Source organism: Chelonia mydas, chromosome 12 (genome assembly GCF_015237465.2).
Source record: "Chelonia mydas isolate rCheMyd1 chromosome 12, rCheMyd1.pri.v2, whole genome shotgun sequence".
NCBI lineage: Eukaryota > Metazoa > Chordata > Testudines > Cheloniidae > Chelonia > Chelonia mydas.
The window spans coordinates 41,727,645-41,742,580 of record NC_051252.2 but is presented as its reverse complement, the minus strand read 5'-3'; the positions used below and the strand labels follow the sequence as shown (position 1 = coordinate 41,742,580).

Genomic DNA, 14,936 nt, shown 5'->3' with positions numbered 1-14,936 from the left:
TTGCATTTATTATATTACCCTCTTTTAATTCTTTATTAATTGAGTCCTGCATCAGCCTGGGATCAATATCATGCTGACAGGCCTATAATTATTCAGGTTGTCCCATCCACCCTTTTAAAAAATTGGCACAACATTAGCTTTCTTCCAGTCTTCTGGAGTTCTTCCCATGGATCCACTATCCCACCAACGGGTTGTAGAGACAATTGCCGCAGGCCTGCCACCAGCCCCCAATAGGCCATACACCATGCCTCCTGTGGGCCCACTCTCCCCTGGCAGCCTGTAGCAATGCCTCTCATAGGTCGGCCATCCCCCCAACAGGCGGTAGTGCTGAAGCCTCTCATGGGCCCCAGCCCTCCACTACATCTTAGTGAAGCTTCCCACAGATCCGCTGTCCCCCTCTGCCCCGACACTTCTCAGTGGCGTCTCCCGTGGGCCTCCGCACTGCCGCAATCCCTCCCCAGATGCTTTGCTCTTGGACAACAGGACAGGGGAACTCTTCCATCACCATCAGTAATTCTGCCAGAACCCACCTGTCCTACGGACACCTGGCGAGTTCCATCCAAGGCTACAGATAGTTCTGCCTGGCGACTTCTTTAAAAGGGTCAGTCTAGCTCTTCAAATGTAAGAGCATCACCTCCACAACCACCTGTGCTTACTATTAGAGCAGATGTCCTATTAGTCCAATCCCAGCTTCACACACCAGCATCTACCACCTGGTTTGTTTGTCATGGTACAGCATGACAAAAGTATTTTAAAATTAGTAATACTCATAAAGAGAGAGAGACCAGAATAGTGTCTCAGCTCAGAAAGGCAGGACTTTGAATCGTTGCATGACACAGTGACTGAGAGCATGACAACGACTCCAAGTGGCTGCCTGGGAGAGCTCAGGAAGCTGGAGTGACCTCAGGCTGGCTCCCGTGAATGCCAGGATTCTGACTGAATGTCTTTTATTTGACTCTCCAGCCAGAGTCATACCATGGATCACCAAAGAGGAATACTCCACAGGTCTGTATCACTCACAGGGACCCAAACTGCTAGCCGGGTTTGGGTAGTGAATGAAAAAGAGAAGCAGGGTTTGCTTTTGTTACAGAAATTGCACAATTATTTTTGGAGCAGGCACACTGGCAACAACTTCGCCTGGGCCCACACCCATGCTGCTACAACCCTTTGCTACTGGCAAAGCTGGACATTTCTGCTAAGCCTCCCTCCTTCTAAAACACCCTCGTTTTCAAAATGTGAAATGTTTCAAGCCTGTTGTCTCCAGTGTGTCCTTTGATGTAGGCTGGGCCTTAGAGGTGAGGTTTAAATCTGAGGCAGCTGGGCAACGTGGGGATAGTGGCAAATTTCAAAATGCAGGTTGGTATGGGCAGTTCATTTAGAGTAGACAGACAGACTTGCTGATCCTGCTGCATTTATCAGTGACTTTCAGCACAGGCCCACCTACACAATGCGGAGGTGCACTGAGCTGGTATCGGGAATTCCCTGGGGCAGATACCAGAGTTATCATGAGAAATTATTCTTCCTCCCCAAAAGCTTCAGTGTGCCAAGTCCCACCAGGCTCAGTTTTATTCCCCCTCCTATTCAACAGCTCTGCCAGGCCGCCCAGGGAGAACATATAACGCCATGTTCTCAAACATTCACTGTATGACATCCTGCTGCACAACTCCTTGTATGGAGTGGATGGTACTGTCAGCAAGGCCACCCAGTGACCTCAGGAAGCAAACTGCTGACTCAAGAGTAACTTGATGAGATCAAGGCAATGCTAGTTGGAAGGCGGAAGCTCTTCCATGAACTGAAACAAGCAGAAAACTCCCCCCCCGCCCCATAGTTGTCAAATGCATTTCCTCAGGGTCCTGAAAAAAGACACACTCGAATGTCATCAGTAGGCAGAAATGCATTTTCCACCTATGCCGAGCAGGCTACTTGAAGACTGTACCCCTTTGCCAAATAGAGCCATCTCAGGTGAGAGATGCCTTTGCCATCTCCAGGCCAGACTACCACCACTCTGTTTACCCACCCCTGAAAGCCGAAGGCTGAAAAAGCTCCTGCTGGCCCAGTGTGCGCAAGCTGGTCTCCCCCCATAGAACAAGCCAACAGAGCACGTCACTGAGCTCTCCACTTTCTGTGCTACCTCCACCTTCAAGGTCCTCGTCCTAATCTTCACAGCTCTCAGCCAGCAGGAGGCGACTCGACCACCTCAGGGACCACCGGTCTTTGCACACACCACCTACAATACTATAATGCACAAGACATTATGGCTGTGAGACTCCAGGGAGATACTCTTGTGATCCAAACACAGAGCCTTTCCACTGAGGGTCCCCAGCTGCAGAATGCTCTGTCAGCAAAGGTTAGAGCACAGTACGAGACATATTCTTTGCACAGACCTTGCCTCTGTAAACAAGGCTACAACATGGCCAGTGAGGTTCCCTCTCTCTGTGGCAATGTCCTCCAAAACAACCCAAAGAACCACAGCCCAACCAAGAGAAGAGTGAAGACAACAGTCACTAGGTGACAGCAATGTGCTGCTCTTTAATTATTGTATTTGGTGCGCAAACAATACAGTGGGCATTTTTGAAATGCATAGTTATACCTACCTAAACCCATCTCATCGAATGATAGGACTTACTTGGCTTGTCCTTAAGATATAATTCTTCCACGATGCCAAGAAATGAGCCAACAGTAATCAGTATTTTAAAAAATAAGTTTTAATTGAACCCTGGGATGTGTACATGGCTAACCTGAGTAACTGCATGAACTTACTGCTCTAGCTTGTCCTTCAGCCCTGTCCTTACCTACCATTTGTTAACCCCACCGTGTATCAAGGCTCATTTTAATTATGCTCTATGCTTCCAGGCAAGGCAGAGCACATATTTGTGTGCTATAAAAACAACAACGATAAATAACTGGCAGAGTGAAGCAAGGTCTTACACTCAGCTCCACAACACTTCTCTGCTTGTCTGTCCAACGGCAGCCATTGACAGCACAATACCCTACATCTCTGTTCTGCCCATCTGCCCAATACAGTTTCAATGATTGAGACCCTAAATGACTTGCCTCCCAGACAGAAAGGAAATAAGAATGGTGGCGTAAAGGTGAAAATGAAGGGCCACACAGAGCTCCTGGCTGGGGGGAGAGGGAGGAATTGGGGTCACTGAGGATGAGGGAGCACGCAGAACCCCCATATGAGAGAGGGAGTGGGGGACTCAGCAAGTCTGAAATGGAGGACAGCAACATAGAGCTTGTGGTGGGCATGGATCCCCTGGTGTGTGCAATGTATTCGGCCTACAAAGTGCCTTGGTACAGAAGTAACGTAATGCGATGATAGATTAACTAGTGTGCAAGATGACTCCCCCATTTTAAGGTCTTATATTCTCATCACTGCTAGCATCGGAAGCACAACGCTAAAACCCTACCGTTGTGCTACCACCCCACACCCTGCTAAGGAAGCCTTTCTTCCCTCACTGTTCCTCAGGAGAACAGCTTTTCCCTCACTCTCCAGTGCCACAGCATCATTGTTCTCCATTCCCTTCTCATCCTCTCTGGCCAGCTGCTGCTTCTCCACTCCTGACTCCCAACGGTGCTGGTGCCCTGCCACTTGCTAGGATGCCCCCATTCTCTTTGTCCAAGTGCTCATGGTGTAAGGTCACATATCCTCACTATACATAGACTTAGTCCTTTCCTGTCGGAACATTCTAAGTTAGCCTGAGCTCTACCCAGTGAGGAACTGTGTGGTCTGATGCACGGCAGGGGCTGCTCATCAGACGCCTCTCTTCTCAGAACAGGAAGAAGCCAGCAAACTTCCAGGTACTTGGGTGGAAAAAAACAAAACAAAAAAACCTTCTGAAGTCTAGATGTGTAAGGTTGTCACTGCTTTCTCACAGTTTCCTCAAAAACTCTCACCTTCCCTTCCAAGGTGGCTAGATTGTCGGGCTCAATGGGTAGTGATCAATGGCTCCATGTCTAGTTGGCAGCCGGTGTCAAGTGGAGTGCCCCAGGGGTCGGTCCTGGGGCCGGTTTTGTTCAATATCTTCATAAATGATCTGGAGGATTGTGTGGATTGCACTCTCAGCCAATTTGCGGATGATACTAAACTAGGAGGAGAGGTAGATACGCTGGAGGGCAGGGATAGGATACAGAGGGACCTAGACAAATTGGAGGATTGGGCCAAAAGAAATCTGATGAGGTTCAATAAGGATAAGTGCAGGGTCCTGCACTTAGGACGGAAGAATCCAATGCACCGCTACAGACTAGGGACCGAATGGCTAGGCAGCAATTCTGCGGAAAAGGACCTAGGGGTGACAGTGGACGAGAAGCTGGATATGAGTCAGCAGTGTGCCCTTGTTGCCAAGAAGGCCAATGGCATTTTGGGATGTATAAGTAGGGGCATAGCGAGCAGATTGAGGGACGTGATCGTCCCCCTCTATTCGACATTGGTGAGGCCTCATCTGGAGTACTGTGTCCAGTTTTGGGCCCCACACGACAAGAAGGATGTGGATAAATTGGAGAGAGTCCAGCGAAGGGCAACAAAAATGATTAGGGGTCTGGGGCACGTGACTTATGAGGAGAGGCTGAGGGAACTGGGATTGTTTAGTCTGCAGAAGAGAAGAATGAGGGGGGATTTGATAGCTGCTTTCAACTACCTGAGAGGTGGTTCCAGAGAGGATGGTTCTAGACTATTCTCAGTGGTAGCAGATGACAGAACAAGGAGTAATGGTCTCAAGTTGCAGTGGGGGAGGTTTAGGTTGGATATTAGGAAAAACTTTTTCACTAGGAGGGTGGTGAAACACTGGAATGCATTACCTAGGGAGGTGGTAGAATCTCCTTCCTTAGAAGTTTTTAAGGTCAGGCTTGACAGAGCCCTGGCTGGGATGATTTAATTGGGGATTGGTCCTGCTTTGAGCAGGGGGTTGGACTAGATGACCTCCTGAGGTCCCTTCCAACCCTGATATTCTATGATTCTAAGATTCAAAACACACTGTGACAAAGCTCTGTCCTTGCCTCAGTGGGTCCCGCATCTCCTGGCGGATTTCGCTAGCCTCAGAGGCTCACTGTGACCCTCCACGTAACCCGTCTTTCTCTAGAGACAAGGGTCACAGTCTACTGAGCCATTTTCATCATAAGCCAGCAAGGGAGGTGAGGAGAAATTATCGTTCCCTGCACAGTCTCTGTTGTCTCCCAGTCTCAGTGATTAATCAGGGGGCAAAGGTGGGGGGGAGCCCGGGCCCACCCTCTACTCCGGGCTCCAGCCCAGGGACCCTAATAGTATCAGCTATGGTAGCTGACCTTTTAGAAACATGACATATACAATTCCCTGGGCTACTTTCCCCACAGCAGCCCTCACTTCCTCAAGCTCCACTTCACCCTTACCTCAGGGCCTCCTTCCTTGTGCCTGATATGGTGTGTACTACTCAGCCTCTCCAACAGCACAACTTCCTCCCACAGCTCCTGACGTGCACCCCCATCTAACTGACTGGGAGGCTTTTAACTAGTTTCAGCCAGCCCCTGATTGGCTTCAGGTGTCCCAATCAACCTAGCATTCTCCCTGCCTTCTGGAAAGTTCTTAATTGGCCCCAGGTGTCTTAATTGACCTGGAGCAGCTGCCATTTCACTTAATCTGGTACCAGTGATTTGTTTAGCCTGGAGCTAACATATCTATCTCCCACTGCTTTTCTACGGCCATCCGGCCTTGCCCAGTCACAACACCTACTTTTTCTTCTTGTGACCTCACACCTCAAAATCATGTTGTGCGCATGTCCTGAAATCCATTGTGCTGTTTTAGCCACACACAAAAACATGGTAACACATAATAAGTTGTTAATATTTTAAAAGCTCATTATGCCACATATGGCCAAAGCCAACACTTACAGTGCATATAAATATGGTAACTTTACATTCACAATTATATTAAAAGTATGAATTTACGCTTTCATATGAAAGCTGTCATTAATTACACGTTCATCAATTAAGGCAGCTTCATTCACATTCAGAAACTTTTCTTTGAAACCAGAAAGATTAGAAACTTGCTTCATTTTTAAATGAAAATTGAGACTCCTGTGAAAATTTTTTGACCCTTCTCTCCCACACAGAAAACAGCTTCATAACCGAACGGGGCCTTTTCAACTCAAAACTGACAACCACTGCCATACACTCAGGCCAAGCGTAGCACCCACTTCCAGAATGCCAGTACTATGAGTTCAATGACATCCACAGGCTGTAACATGTTTAGAGACAACTACAAACCACTGAGTTCACTTTGGGATCAAAACAACTTCCCCATCTGTACAGCACAGTCAAAATTTAAAATCAGCCTTCCCAAATATCGTTAGCAATAATTACTTACTATTATTCTAGGTCTTTCTCAGGCAGACATCCACGTAGCATCTGGGTGCCTTATACCATTGAAAAGTACCTGCGTGCGCCTTTATTTACTGTAATCCCAAGCTCTGCAGCCACTCTAGGCTCAAACAGGACTCTCACAAGTGCTGGGTAAAAAATAAAGGGCATAAAGAGCCTTGATACCAGTCCTGCATTTTCAGAGCATTTCAAAGACTTTCTTATGGTTGGAACTGGAGATTGCCAGCTCCAGCCATGAACTTGTTCTCGCTGGATAGTGGCATGACTAGATCGACCTTCATAGCTCTTCAAGAAGTCGGACACAGATCCCTTACTGAAATAATGAGTTAGACACAACGCATTTCAAACACTGAGCAATCTCACTGACACATGCCACAATGCCTGCCATGTACAGAAACTTTAAATGTTATTCCTTGATACACACTGCGTCTTCAAAGCCAGTCTGTCTCAAAGACAGCTGGAAGGAGTAGACTCTTCTTCTCATCCACTGTCTCAGAGTCATCCTGATTCAAACAAACAAACAAGGAAGCAAGCAAACAGCAAACTTGCCCAAAACCGTCTTTCTTTTCCAGCGAGTCGTGAAATCCTATGTATTAGTGATGTGGTTTGTGGAGAAGTTAGAAGTGCGGGTGGGTGCACTGGGAGGGAGGGACAGAAAATAAAGGGTGAGGAGAGACAGAGAGCGAAAGGGGTCTTTGCCTCTGATGGGTTAATGAGCATTTGGAAGTTTAATTTCTGCTGCTGCTGCCAGGGAGCACGTTGAGGAGAAAGCTCAGAGCTTCCCTGGTAGGGCAGCAAGCCAAGCCGCCTTCCCCATGTCTCACAGGCTCACTTTTTTTAAATTATGGGAAACACTTTTAGACAGACACTGGCACTCATAAATTATACAGCCCATTTGCATATTCCAGTCATGAGACATTATGCAAATGTGACATGATTTGCATAATGGATTCCTCTTGTCGCTTCACTTGCTTCATGCTTTTAAAAAACAAAATGAAATCAAATGAAAGCATAAAAAAGTGAAAGCAGCAAGTTCCCAGGATTACCATGTCTCCTCCCATCTGCACTGTAATTTGCCCTCATTTGCAGCAGAGATTTAGGGTGAAGGAGAGAGAAATCAAAAAACAAAGCTCTCACATGGTAAATTTTGTTCTTCATTACAAGGAGCCAACTTTCCCCCGGTTGAGATTCTTCACCACTAGCAACACATCTGAGCCAATTAGGGAGACAAAAAATACAGGGATACAGGACAAATGTATAAAAGGCAGCAATATTCAAACTGCCTACCCCATCGTTTCAGTGTGCTTGGGGTGGGGAGCCCTCTCCTTCATAACTACTTAATTAAATAAAGCAAAGATGGCTTTTTTGTTTATTATAATAAGCCATTTTTTTCCTACTAAAACTTCCGCAGCACTTTCATTTTTAAAAGGGGGCGGGTGATGGAGGGAGGGGAGGAGGAGTTGCTTTGATTACTTATAAGAAAATATAATGGCAACATATTGCAAAGGATGAGACCGTAGCTTGTCGGCTTCCATCAGCTGTACTTCAATAAGCAGACAATGTTCCCTCAGCAGTGGCTAGTTTTGCTGAGGGCTTTTCTCTGCCCCCCTGCACCAGTGTGAAAGGCAGAATTGTGCCAAGCGGCTGGCGTCTGTACCCTGTGGGAAAAGTTAACTGTAATTCTTCAGCTTTTAAAATCAATTAACCCGTGTGTTAATTAACGTCAAGTCGATGGGGGGAGGAGGAGGAGGAGGGGAGGGAGGGAGGGAGGAAAGAAGCTGCAAGGGCGGATGGCAGAAGAGTTGGCACAGTGCCATCCATTCAGTGGCAACGCCACAGTTTCGTGTGATAACAGCAGCGGGTATATGTTACAGGGGCCCTGTATGCGGGCCAGACAGTGCGGTAAAGCTAAGGGAGATTATCCAGACCCCCAGGAGCAGCAAGCAGCAACCGAAGGCGCAAGTGCCAGGATTACAGACTAGGTTCTTCCACTGAAAGCCCGTCCTCGGACACAGGGACTCAGCTACTTGGGATCTGGGGGACTCCCCCACCGACGAGGCACAAATCTGACTTTCAGCACTTTTCCCCCCCATACACGTCATTCTGCCGCAGTGGAGCCAGCACAAGGGATGCTTTCACACCCTGGGAAACAAAGGCCGTCGTTTCCGCCATGACACCGCTGCGTTCCAAGCCGAGGCCGGCATCCTGGAGTCTTTAAAAATAAACGGAACAACAAAAACAGCAAAAGAGAAACCACAACAACAAACCCCTTGTGCCCATCCTCCGTGCCAGGGGCAATCTGGGCATCTGTCGCAGCAGAAGGCGCTTGTGCGGGGCTTTTTTTTTTTTTTTTTTTTTTGCGCAAGCTGTTGGTTTGTTTGACATTCTGGTTCATTTATAAATTAACTAAAGAAAAAAACAAAACAATAAAACAAAAACCCCCAGCCCAGTCAACAACAAACAAAAGGGAGTAGCCGACATCGAGAGAGAAATGCCACAGGAAGCTGCAAGAATGCAGGCTACAGCCGATGCCACTTGCCATTCGGAGAACCTCAGGGAAAGATGCCAATTCTGCAGCTTGGAAGAGACAGAGAAGGGAGCATAAAGGTCTCCAAACAGAATTCCGAAGGAAGCCTGGAATACAGCTCTTATAGGGCAGGAGCATAGATGCACACAGTCTCTGCTGGGAGGAGGGGGAATGTTTATCTAGATATAGCTAGAGATGCTTATCTGTGTATATACACACACATACTCATATGCACACACTGTCTCAGACATTTTCAAGCACATGTGTATGTATGTGAGGTATGTGTATGTTTATGTATACACACCTGTGTGTGTGTATTTATTTCTCTCTCTGTATATACACACGTGTGTATCTGAGACACACACCCACACACGAGTGTGCATGTGCATCCCATTTTTTGACCCAGGTATACACAGAAGACAAAATAAAAATCATACTCCAGCAGCAAGCAGGCAGGCAGAGATTTATCTACACTCACGGCTATCACCAGGGAGATGAATGGGGCCGATCTGAAGCCCTTTACAAGATCCACTATGGGAGTGAAGGAGGAGGAGGGATGCCACGCAGACATGCACAAACTTGAAGACGGCGAGATTTGGAAGGTGCTACTTGTGAAGCCCGGGTGGCATACTGGAGGGGTGAGAAAGAGAAAATCCATACACACGCTTTGTGGGGTTTGGGGTTTGGGAAGTGGGTTTCAGGGACAGCTGGCTACTTACATTATCTGCGCTGCTGTGGATCCTGAAAGGTGTTCTGTTGGCACCGGGCGCTGAGCCAGGGACGGGCGCTGGAATCAAAAGGGAGAGACAAAAATAAAGTCATACACTGGGAATTCTGATGGCCTCTCTTGCGGATTTTACAAAACACACGAACTGTTTTCTTTTCCTTTTTTAAAAAAAACGTGGACTGGCGCGCGTCCCTTTTGCATGGAAAATACTAGCACGGGATTTACAGCCCAGCTACAGGGCTCAGGATGAACAGCGCTGGCATCTTTTGGGCATATTTTCCCTTTTAATGAATGAGCTTTCGCTGTTAATGAGGAATAATCGTTTGGCTAATGAGCTTTGAAACATTAAGAGAAAAGAGATTTTTTCCCGTTAATCGCCCTGATGCGACCGCATGGGTGGATTACAAAAGACAGCACTAGGAATGCAGTACAAAGGGGGAACGTCTCCTGGAGTGGGATAAACGCAGAGATGGGTGATGCGTCCCTGCATCTCTGCTTCCTTCGCTCTCTCTCTGCCAACTGCTATGGGTTTCCATAACTCCGCAATCAAAGTGGATGTTCAGGAAAGATTATTACAGTCAAACAGTGAAGCGTCGGCTGTTAATGTCTCCAGTGTTTAATCATCATACAGTAGAATGGTTTTATGCATATTTCATTTGCATATCATTAAACCGCGTTAGCGTGGGACATTCAGAGCCAGGAGAGGTACAAAGTTGTGGGAGGAGGGAGAGAAAGGTCCCTCTGATGCCTATCTTCAAAAGCCGGGGACTTGTTCCATGAGCTGTCTTCACTTTTACTAAAATCATGACGACTGGGGAACCTTTGATGTTGGATATAACCTTGGATTCTTCTAATTCCAGCAGAGTGGTGTATTAAAAAGAGGGAAATGGTGCTGCGCTAGACATTTAAAGGAATATAAACTCCAGTGGTACGGAAATAGGATCTCTTTGGGGAATGCACTGGCAGAGCCAGCCACAGCTTTGACAAACACCACCACCCTATCTGGTTAATATTAATAAAGGATATACATAGTAAAAGTAAAACAATGAAGGCAACATACACATTAACATGGGAATTATATTTCTCTCTCTCCCTCTCTTTTTTTTTATTAAGATAAAGAGAGGGATGGAACCAGCGGTAATTTATACCCTAATTAGTGAACAGTTGCCTCTTTATGTTTGTTTTTTCTTTTTTTCTTTCTTGCTTTTTGGAGAGGAGTGTTGTCACTGGTGAAGTGATTAATCAATTATTTGGTAGCTAAGATCAATCTCCACTGGCACTGGCCAGGGAAGGAAGGTGGTGGTTGGGGGGAGAGAGGAATACAGTGGGCTCTTTGTAGATCTTATACATGCACAACATATTAATTGGGGTCTTTCTAAAGCTCCCTCAGTGGACTATTTCATTCCTGGTAAAACAGCAGCTGGTTAGCCACTGTTGGCGACTCTTCAAATATCACTTCTACTGGGGGCTTTTCTGTAACTATTTGTTGTTTTGTTTTATTTTTCCTCTGGAATGGAGAGGGTATGTGTGCAATGCTACCCTACTGCCCCCAGATTTTGAATGGTGCAGACAGACAATTTGGATTTCAAATCAATTCCTTGTGCAGAATGCACACCTTCTTTTGGAAATGCAATGCTGTTTTATATTTAAATTCTCCCCCTTCCACTTCCCCTATAATTCTTCTCCTCCAAAGCTTTGTCTCGGCTATGAATATTCAGATGAGCCATGATGTGATTACACTGTACAATTACTCATGTACGTGGTGGTGGCGAAGGAAGCTGAGGAAAGAGAGCCGACATGCTCAGAGCTCAGTCGGGGCTTTTTTTCTGTATTTTCCCCCAACTCTGTGGCGCTGTGGCACATGCAGATGTCGCTGTTGTTCTTTATAAAGCCCTAATGATATGCAAAAGCATAATGACCTCATTTGTGCGCAAAGCATCAGCGAAATATTAAAGGGGGGGAAAGAGAAAATCCTGACTGAAGGAATGTCCACATAAATTATTTTTATTTAAATGAGTGGGAAGGAGGAGTGGCAAGTCAGAAGAAGTCACATGGAATACATGCATAATATTAATATGCAGAAAGGTTATCACCAAGGAGAAGAAGCTCCTCAGCACAGTGCTTGGGACAAACAGGCTCATTAGGGAATGGCACAGCCCACTGCATGATTTACTTATTTACCTTTACCCTTATTTCAGCTGCAGCACCAGGTACACATGCTGCCTGGAGCCTCTTTTAGGCCTGGAAGCTGGTTGCCCAGATAATTCCCAGTTTTTATTCAGAAATTGCACCAGGAATGTTTGGCAGGAGGGAGGGGAGAAGAGGAACCAGAGACGGGCTGCTTCATACCACAGATCTGTAGCACTGGAGCATGCCAATGAAACAGCCTCAAGGAGGGAGTGAAAACACAGCAGTGTGCAGCTGGTGCAGGGCTCCAGCCAGGCTGGCCGCTGCTAATACCAGCCTCAAATATGTTCTTCAAGGACAGGAGCCCTGGGGCAATAGCAGATAGGTCTCTGCCCTACTGGCTTTGTCTCACTACCACTGAAAACCAAGAGTAGGGTCAAGTGTAGCTCCTTCCGGCTCAGGTAGCTGTGGAACAGGGGTATTCATTGCTGTCACTATCACAGGCTCTGCCGAAGAGCAGATAGAACCGTCATGGCACAGCACAGGCCAAATCCTCCTGCCAGTTAAGCTCATGACTTCAGGGCATTTGTTCCTGTATCAATTTCAGTTATTGCTCAATATTACAAGTGCAAAAAATAAAGGTATATATAGGATAGTGATTACTGGATATTTTGCAAGTGTGTTTAGCTAGGAATATTCCTCTGGATCAGTTGGGTTGACCTACAGATGAGAACAAGGGGTTAATAAGAAGTATAGGGGGCATAAACAATCAATGGCAAACAGAAATGTGGTCATTTCAGCTGTGGTCGACTGTGCTTGATAGCTACGTCAGAAAAACCCATGTCTAGCATGCAAGTGCAAACAGCTCCAGCCAAGACAACGTCCTCAGCAGCACTCTGGACCATTGGCACAGCTCAAGCTGCAGCCAGAGCTCATCTCCAGAGAGAGAGGGGCTATTGGTCTCTTCCCTGCCTACAAAATGAGCAGGTGGTACTGTGAGACAAGAGCAGTTCAGGTGGGCTCTACCATGAAAAGAATTCCTCTCTCATCTCACACTGCAGACACAGATGAGGAGAGACTTAGTCGGTCGTTCAGGAAACTAAGGGCCAGATCTTCAGCTGGTGTACGCCAGCATAGTTTCATTGGCCGCAGTGCAGTTATCCTCATAGCAGCGGAGGATCAGACATAATTGTACGTTTGAAAGAAGTTCCATAGCGCTCTACTGAAGCGTTCTTAAGGCCACCGTAACTGGGGTATGAGGTCAAGCCAGGTCTCCTCCAAGCAGAGAGCAGGTGCTGAGGTGATCCAGACAGAAGAAAAGCAAGATGGACAGGCTAGTGCTCTCTTCTCCTACAACTACTCCAAGGGGGACACTGGGGGACAGGTTGGTGCTGTGGCAAAGAGGAGAACTCCCAGATGTTGCTTCTTTTATGTACTCAGGCTCATGGACTCATCTATCTTTCTTTGCTGCCACTTTCACCATGCATGAGAAATGGATGTATCAGCCAAACACACACACACCCTACCTTCCTAGAAGCCGAAAAGGGTGACGGGCAGAACCCCTATAAAGTCCACTGGAGCTCTATGATGCAGGTCTAATTTACCTGGTCTCTGCTCAGGTACTATGGTGATGGCAACATGGTCTGGAGAACTGAGTAGAAAGCAATTGAGGTCAGGTCGTCCTAAATTCTAATCCTGGCTCAGTCTCACTCTATGTCCTAGCACCAGTCACTCCACCTCTCTATGCCTCAGCTTTCCTTCTGTAAAATGGGGAGGATATTTACCAACCTACCATCCAGGAGTGCTGTGAGGATTAGCTAATGGCTGTACCGTGCTATGAAGGTCAGCACTATCTAAGTACTAAATAAGATTATTACTGATGGGATCTACAGACATGCCTAGGATAGATTAGACGAAGTGGTAAGCACAGGAGCCCTGCCACACCTCAGTGCAGGCTATCACTATCCATTTCTGAGGCAGAATGGATCACAAGAGTACCAGCCTCTAGGCAAGGATCACCAAACCAAAAATAACTTCCCTGGATCCAGGTGAAAGCCTGTGAGTACACCCTGCACACAAGACAAGCCGCTTTTGAAACACCCGCTGCGGCCAGGAAAATATGGAATAATATAAATAAAGCAAAAATATAAAAACAAATGAAGAGAGAGATGACTAATAGGATGTGTGCATGCCAGCATCTGGTCACTGTGCTCAGGTGACCTGACCTCTGTCTGGCTTTTTCTTCTTTAGACTGTAAACTCTTTGAGACTCAAACAATCTGTTTGCCTGTGTTGATGCAGAGATCAGCCTAATGGGTCCTTGATCCTGACCAGGGTCTATGAGCACAACCACTAGAACCCATCATTGGTATGTATATGGTTAAGAGAGCAGATACCTGAAAACAAATATGCTTCTTGGGTGTCAAATTCTCCTTCATGTGGAGAATTTTTGCCATCCAAAAGGCAGGGAGGTTGTGTCACTGAAAGGCAGGAGATGGCATGCCAGCTGAGCCTGGCAGGGAAAAGGTTGTGTTGTGATGTGATAAAAGGGAACTCATTTGACAAATCAGTGAGGAAGGTCTTGCTAGGTTGCTGGGATCTAAATGGGATCATGCTGGGTCACTATGAAATAAGTCACAGCAGGAGAATCCCAGAAGTCACTTCAAGGGAATCTTAGAGGGGAGGGGATTTGCCATCTCAACAGGGTGAAGGGTCATCATCATATCATGGTGAGATGTGCTGTGTTGGGTTGGAGGTGTCATGTCACATCAGGGACATACCTTTTTCAGATGAAGGGATAACATAATGTGAAGGAGAAATGGCTGGTACTAGGGGCTGGGGCTATCATTTCAGGGTAAAGGGGTCACATCAGACAGGGCAAATGTAAGGCTGTGACATTACAGGGTACAATCTGGACCGAAGAACAGCTGCATCCCCTCAGTTCTCCAACCTGGGGTGCCTTTTACACTGCTTTGCCATGACAGTAACCTCTCCTGGTCTGCTCACACACAGCCTCCAGCATGTAAGTTACTCCCAGTTGTATATCAGTGCTATATACTTGAATACACTCTTGAATTACACTTCAGCAAATTCCCAGCTCCATACTTGCCCCAGAATGTGCATCTTGTACTGCCCAAACCTCTCTTGGACAACAAAAGCTCACATACAGTCTGTTATTTTATTAATAGAAAATGATATGCAC

General features: G+C 46.7%; 1 protein-coding gene across 1 annotated transcript in view; it reads right to left on the bottom strand.

Annotated features, from left to right (window-relative positions):
* Positions 1-14,936, bottom strand: part of PMFBP1 (polyamine modulated factor 1 binding protein 1) — a 356,891-nt gene that overhangs the window by 186,591 nt on the left and 155,364 nt on the right. The window contains exon 4 of the mRNA XM_043526068.1: positions 9,601-9,668. Coding sequence (XP_043382003.1) covers positions 9,601-9,668 — 68 coding nt within the window. The remainder of the gene's footprint in view (positions 1-9,600; positions 9,669-14,936) is intronic.